The sequence below is a fragment of the Morone saxatilis genome, unplaced genomic scaffold (genome assembly GCF_004916995.1).
Source record: "Morone saxatilis isolate NCDOM2014 unplaced genomic scaffold, NCSU_SB_2.0 Contig17, whole genome shotgun sequence".
Classification (NCBI taxonomy): domain Eukaryota; kingdom Metazoa; phylum Chordata; class Actinopteri; family Moronidae; genus Morone; species Morone saxatilis.
Genome location: NW_023339729.1, coordinates 2,134,041 through 2,141,621, shown reverse-complemented (window position 1 = coordinate 2,141,621; position 7,581 = coordinate 2,134,041). Strand labels below are relative to the sequence as shown.

At 39.6% G+C, this 7,581-nt stretch overlaps 1 protein-coding gene across 1 annotated transcript in view; it reads right to left on the bottom strand.

Annotated features, from left to right (window-relative positions):
- Nucleotides 1-5,661, bottom strand: part of LOC118326714 (ribosomal protein S6 kinase beta-2-like) — a gene marked incomplete in the record, with an annotated part of 14,167 nt that extends 8,506 nt beyond the window's left edge. Inside the window, 9 exon segments of the mRNA XM_035659756.1 lie at nt 1,812-1,912; nt 2,073-2,130; nt 2,315-2,462; nt 3,547-3,615; nt 3,922-4,036; nt 4,129-4,166; nt 4,423-4,477; nt 4,561-4,583; nt 5,431-5,661. Of these exon segments, the coding sequence (XP_035515649.1) occupies nt 1,812-1,912; nt 2,073-2,130; nt 2,315-2,462; nt 3,547-3,615; nt 3,922-4,036; nt 4,129-4,166; nt 4,423-4,476 (583 nt within the window).
- Between the last annotated feature and the right edge of the window lie 1,920 nt (nt 5,662-7,581).

The following is a 7,581-nucleotide window of genomic DNA, read 5'->3' as shown; positions in this document are numbered from 1 at the left end:
CCTCCCGCCATGGTCCTGCTTGACTGCCACTGCCATTATTATTATTATTGTTATTATTATTCATCAATCCCCATCATTGTGGTGTTTGTCGTCAACATCATCATCATCATCATCATCAGTCATTTCTACAAGTATAGCTGATGCTACTGTTGTTGCTGGCAGCTTTGTCTCTGTCTTTCTCCCTTTGTCAACCAAATAGAGCCTAGCAAATGATCACCAACAAATGAACACTTCATGACTGAGAAAGGATAACTTTATTTGTGTCAGTATAGGATATCATCTACAGACAATGCTACTTTTCAATTTAAAAAAATAACACCAAGTATTCCAATCAATCATACTGTATCTGCAGTGTACCTTACCCACAGCAGATGGCACTAGTAATGAAACAGTTTTGATAAGAAAAACTGCTGGTTTGGGAGGATGACATTTTGGTTTGGTTTGATTCTGTCATTAAACTATAGAGCCCTACTGCCAATGTTAGCGTCTGACAAGGCCATATCACAAACATTATCGTTAGTGTTGTATGTTATCTGATATGAAAACAGGTTTTTTTCTGGTATATAATGCAGACAAAAAGTGCTTGTGCTAATAGATTGGTGTCACTGCAAAGTTTATCCAGCAGAATTCGCTGTGATTTTACAGCACTGGCAAGCAACACAGAGGAAGAGAAGCAGCAGCTCTCAGCAATGTCAACTAGAATTGGTTAACAATCTAAAATGTCCAATTATTTAACATCTTTCAGATTTTAGAACATATGTGTCAAACTCAAGGCCCGCAGGCCGAATCCGCAGGAGCTTGAAATGCGTATGGTTGTCCTAAAATAAAAGTCTATTCTAATTTAAAGCATACATTGACCATAAACTACATCTCCCACAATGTACGCCGATTTCGTGACCCTCAAAGTGTCGGCCTCCCGCCACTAGATCGCAGGGTTTCTGCTTCAGTCTTTAACAGACGATTTTCCAACAAGCGTAGATTAGAAATGTCAACAATTAATCCCAAAAATGTCTAAGAAGAGAAAGATTGATGCAGGAGGAAGGCAATTTAATAGAAGATGGGAAAGCAAATATATGTGTGTGCTTCAAGGAGAAAAACCTGTGTGTCTTTTGTATTATGAGGCAGTGTTGGTGGTGAAGGAGTACCATTTCCGTAGGCATTTTGACACCACACACTGAGATAAGTATGCTAAATTTAGCCTCCAAGAAAAACAACAAATTGCCCAAGAATTAAAAGGCAGACTGCAACTGCAGCAGGAAATGTTCACAAAAGCTAATGCAGCAGAGAAAGCTAGCTTTATTGTGGCTGAAGAAATAGCCCGAGCTTCGAGGTGTTTTTCAGAGCGTGCATTTTTGAATGAAATGAAGGTGTGTGAGCAGGTGTGTCCCGACCAGATACAGACTTTTAAAAATGTCAGTTTGTCAAGAAACACCATTGCAGACCGAGTTAAGGAACTCGCAGAAAATCTGACAAAACAGCTGCCGAAGAGACACACAGTTATCAGGCTTTTTCATTAGCTGTTGATGAATTAATAAATTGATAAATATTAATCCTGTTTGGGCTGCAACTAAGACTGTGTTTTAAATATTAGCCCCTTGTGTGATTAGTTTGACACCCCTGTTTTAGAAGAAGAAGTCAGCCTTCTTTGTATATTGGTGCAAAGTCCACATATTTTCATTCCAGCTCAAAAAAAAAAATCACTTTATCAGCTGCCATATTGGTAATGTGTGAATGTTTCCTGTCTAAAAGCAGTACTGGTCTCAAAACTCCCTTATCTGCCTGGTTACATGTATTTGCGTGTGGTGTGTTACCTTGGTGATTAAGCATGATGTTTTCAGGTTTGAGGTCTCTGTAAATAATCCCGTTCGAGTGGAGGTGACCTAGGGCCAACGTGATCTCTCCTAGATAGAAACTGTACACAGACATGAATAATTTGAGTCCATGACATGACAAGAGGCAGACTGATCTGAGCTAAACTGCAAAAGTGAGACTAACAAGGAATGAAACAATGTATCATTAACTCGCTAAATTAAAAAAATAAACAACTGATTTGCAGGTGTAAACATCCTTACCAAGCAGTGTCCTCCATGAAGATGCCTTCTTTCTCTAGCTGCATGAACAATTCCCCTCCTGGTGATAAACAGCAGTAAGGTTGGGTGGGTTAAAGGCATCAGGGAATCTTCACCCCATACACTCTTTTATTTCTCAATCCACCCCTCTTTCTCCCTTGCCCTTTAAACAACCATAAATGCTGAAAATGAAGGGATCTCTTTTTTATCCTCCACGTCCATCAGTCCATCCCTCACTGCCTTACCACTCAGACACTCCAGTATGAGGTAGAGTTTTCCCCCAGTCTGGAAGGCATACAGCAGATCCACGATGAAAGGGTGTCTCACAGTCTCCAGGATCTCCCGCTCTGCCCGCGTATGTGCCGTGTCTTTGGCATTACACACAATCTTAGCCTGTGGAAAAAATTAACAAAACAAGTGAGCATAGAGGCAAAACAGGTGGAAAGAAAGCAGGACGAAAATAATGGGTGGTGTAGAGAAAAAAGGCTGAAGACTAAATGGAAAGCGAGAAATAACTTCATGTACTGTTTAAACGACAGTTTAAACGTCTTAAGGGCCTTTCACACTGTCGCGCAATAACTGACTTCTTCCAGTTATTTAAATTAGGGGAAGCAGTTTTGATCATGGCAGTATGGTTATGAATCAAAATATCAATCAAATAGAAGAGGATGACTATTGCAGGGTCAGAAGGAAGAGCAATGGAGGAGCTGATAATGCTGGTGTCTAATACCCAGAGTTGTACATCATGGTTACTTATAAGCACAGCTGGAAGAAAAACTTGGCCAGGGAAGACAATTTCAGTCATTTCCATTGTCTTGCTACAGTTAGCAGTTGCTTATGCCCGGTGTACACTACAGGACTTTGGACATCCTCTCACATTCTGCACATATCATAAGAGCAGGCTCATTCGAGATAAACTGCACCTCCCCAGGAAAGGGAGTGGGATCAGGCGGCAGCAGCAAGAGGAGGGGACAAAAAGCTGCAGTCAAGCCGGACAGCCTTCAAGAACAGTCACAGAAATGTTTGCATATTGGTAGATCATCTGCCTGTAGTTCGCAGATTCACAATAAACGTTATTATTATTATTATTATTATCATCATCATCAACCACTCTTGTTAACAGATTGCACAACACGAGACATGAAACAGCTACAATCTCGAGGAACTGCGGCCACCTCGATCTTGTGTAGTTATTTTTTCCCACGTGTGCATGACATCAGAGCAAGTCGGCACCAAATCGGACACAAATCGGCATGCATTGTGCTGCAATTGCGGATGATTGATTCTGTGGACTTGAGGATTTTCTGTGATTTTCACTGTAGCACCTGCCTGTCATCGCAGCCGCGGAGCATAGTGGCAGCAAGCACTTTTTAGAATGCCTGAGGAATGTTCTTGCAAGCAGGCAGTCGTTAGGGCGGTTCCTGCGCAGCAGTGTGAAATGGCCCTTAAAAGGAAGCTGAGGGCAGCAACAAAGTACCTTTTTCAGAACCTTCATGGCAAAGATTTTCCCTGTCTGAGCACCTTGAACCTTCCTAACCTGGAAGACCTGATAAAAGACAATTTGTTTTAATATTCAGTTTTTATATTTTAGAAATGATCTGATAAACAGTTATTATCATGGCATAATGTTTACAGTGTTGTTTATAGAAGTAAATGATGATCACTAGGTGTATTTCCAAGGAAACAATACTGAAAGATCAATATTTGCTGCTCCAAAAATTAGAATGAACACCTTGCTGATATATGACTTTCCTTCCGTTGAACTGATATTAAACTTCAACAATATTTTACGTTTACAATGAAAATGTATGTAATGTAATGTATACATGTGTATACCAGCATGTACACACACCTTGCCATAGGCTCCTTTTCCCAGCACAGTAAGGAGCTCAAAGCAGTCAGGTCCAACTCTCTCACTGTCTCTGTTGACACTTTCACTGGTCAACTCCACTTCCTCTGTCTGAACACTGGGAGGAGCACCACACAGAGGTCGCAGTATTGGTATTTATGTTTATACTATACCTGCATCTAGTCTTTCTAGACTTAATGGTAAACTTACTTATCTGGTTCTGCCACAGTGAAGTCACAGACATCATCCTACAGATGGGGAACAACAAGCCAATGAGGTTAAACAAAGTCATAATAGTAATACACAAATAGATGTGTTTGAAGTGTGTTTGAAGTGTTCATGGCAATGCATTAGAACCTGATCGATACCGATTTTAGAGGGAAGAAATTCACTAATTACCAGTATGGCGGCCTATATAGTGAATTTTTGAGCCAGAAGGTGTACTACAGAGTAATGATCACAATGTGTCTCAACCACAAACAAACTGTAGTGAGTGGTACAGACCTCTGGATCACTGATGTCCTCACTCTCCAAGTCGATGTCAAACACTCCTGCCATCCTGAAACACAGACTGCACAGTCAGTATGTTGTGTCTCATTCAACCCTTTCACCGCAGTGAGGAATATTACAGGACATACGTACCTTGATTTTTTTAGATGTCAATCCTGTGAAAAACAGATAGCCTAATGTGTTATTGAAAACTACAAACACTTTATCAATTGAATTAGCAGAAAATGTACTTTATCACGACATATACTGTTTATTCCATAGAACATGATTGTTGTTGATTTGTAAATGCACATACAGAAACTATAGTGGTAAATTGGTGATTGAGTAGTGATATGCGTAATCTGATCGTGGTTTCTTCCTGCGGATCAAGCAGAATCGAGTATTCTCTATTTTACTGGAAGACCTCCTTAACATCTTTCCAAGGACCTACTGAAGTACTCTGACCACAGTTTGCCAACAACTGCCCCTGCCATCTAAACAGTGTTGAGTGATAAAACACCCCAAACTCAACTCAAAATACTTGGCCCAAGCTAACGTTAGCCTAGCCTCCAGCAAGTAGTTATCTTGGAAATACACGACACAGCTAACGGCTACACATTTGAGCTAAAAACAGCACTGACAGCCGTCTCAGACAGCCATATAACGTGGCGTCGAGTACTGGCTGTATAAAGTAACGTTACTTTTTTTACACGCGTTACAGACGTCTCGGTATCAAATGCTTTGAGAGAGCTAGCTTAACTTCTCACGTTAGCGTGCTAACCAGAGGGAATCTAAAACAACAAGTAAGTGAACATGACAGCAAACGTAAGTTACTGGTTCATTTGTGTTGCTTTAACGTTATGCCTACAATTACACTGGACGCTTTTTGGGGCGCTTCTTTTCCTTGCGGTTACAACTGGCTAACAACAGCACGTATGAGCTATCTAACATCACGCCGACAGGACAGCTGGTTTGACAGGTAACGTTAGTTAGCCAACAAACATGCTAATGCTAGCGTATCACCTGTGAACGCTCCTTCATCCGGCTGCTACCTGTCTCCGTTCGCAGTCCGATACTTTGACAAGCGAAGCAGTTTCTATTCAAAGGCAGCTGTGGCCGGCATTGCTTTTGTAAGTTTCCACAACAAAACAACAACACACACAGCTGTTTATGTTCCCTTCATGCTCCTCTACCCAGCGTGAAGCTCCGTGCTGCTGTTTGCGCTGCGTCGACCTTTAACCTCCCACGTCATCAGGGGTCCGGAAAGGAAAAACTGAAACAGCTGGTGACGATACTGCGTCTGCTACTATAATAATAATAATAATAATAATAATAATAATAATAATAATATATGTATTACTTTTAATTAACAATAATACAATTCTGATATACAGTAATAATGTGATTAATAATATATTTATAAGTAGTAGTAGTTGTAGCAGTAGGCTAGTAGTAATAGTAGTAGTATTATATTGACCATCTTTTACACATTTTCCATATAAAACCATAAATTATAACCAAGGCGAACAACACAATATACCTATTGGAACCACTTTATGTATTTGTTAGAATATTAAAGGTCCAGTGTGTTACTTTTAGAAGGATCTATTGACAGAAATAAAATATAATATTCACAAGTATGTTTTTATTAGTGTATAGTCACATAAAAAATAAGAATGGTTGTGTTTTTGTTACCTTAGAATGAGCCATTCTTATCTACAGAGGGAACGGGGAGAGACTAAAGCCACTGGGTCTGAGAGTGTGCCTGGCCCGATGGCTATCCCACTCTCTGCTGCTTTGGTGCTGCAGGAACAATAGTTAGCTGCCCCGGCCCTGTCTAGTTTATAGTAGCACTGGTTAGCATCAGAGCTAGGGTAGTCTGGGCATTTCGCAGACTCTGCCAGTTTAGTCTCTCAAATGCAGACACCAGTGGTGTTCAGTTAGTTACAATCTGAAACTTCAACGCTATATGCCACTAAGCCCTACACAATCGTGACCCAGTCAAGCCCCACAGTGTTCATGCCCATTCTAGGTGGACTTTTAATTAAACCAACAGACGTTTTCTGAACAAGTGGGCTCCATCAATGGTTTTGTTCTGAAGGAGGAAGATAATTGGTCCAGACCAAATTAAGTATTGGGAAGACCAATGGCCAACTTTGAGACAAGTCCAAGTGCAAATACCAACAAGTCCAAGACAGTAGAAAAACTATCTTGACACATTTAACTCATGTTTGTGGAGTTCAGTGCCTTACTGTGTTTGTTACAGTAGGAATATCAACAACAGTAAGTCAATGGGAGATGAGGTGCATATAAAGTAATAGTAGTATGACACTAATGGACTCCTTGTGACTGTACTGTGTTCCTTGTGGCTATGTTTTTGAATTAGTTTAATTTACTTCAAAATATCAGTGAAATGGTACTAAAGCAGTTACATAGATGAATACGATTTAAAAACAGTAAAAAATTTAATCTAATTATTACTGCTAGGAGACTGGTAAAATGGAAAACTTGCATTGTAGCCAAACCGAAAGAGGTTACAGGTAAAGAGGCATTGTCAAAATATAGAAGTGAGGCTTCAGTGGAAACTGTGGCAGTTAAAAGGAAGTCTATGTGGTCTGTGAGATCATAATGTCACAGCAATCAAAGACAGAAAAATAAAGAAGATGAAGTCCTTCAGGACTGCGACGATTCTTGTTGGTGAGTAATAAATGTATCCTATATTTTGGATAGACAGGCCGAAAATAACTTCATTCATAGATGAGGACATTTTCCTTTTCACTTATATGAAGGTTGAATGAAGCAGGTAGACAGACATTAGACAGCGAGCGATGATTACAATGACACAATCGTAGCTTGATTTGCTTGTACTGACTATGGTGGTGGCAGCAGGGTGGTTCTTTGACCATTTCCAGTGTTAAACAAGAGCAAGTTGTATGATGTAATAATAATAATTGTTTTATTATACTGTAAACTCAAAAAGAAATTACAGTAAAATAAAAACACAGGAAGAAGACAAATACGATTAAGACTATAAAAGGCTAAAATAATAATAATACATAGCTGAAACATGGGTAAGAGTATACTGTACACTGCACATTTTAAACCTTTTATATTCTTAATTCTTAATATATTCTTAATTCTTAATATATTCTTAATTCTTAATATATATTTTAT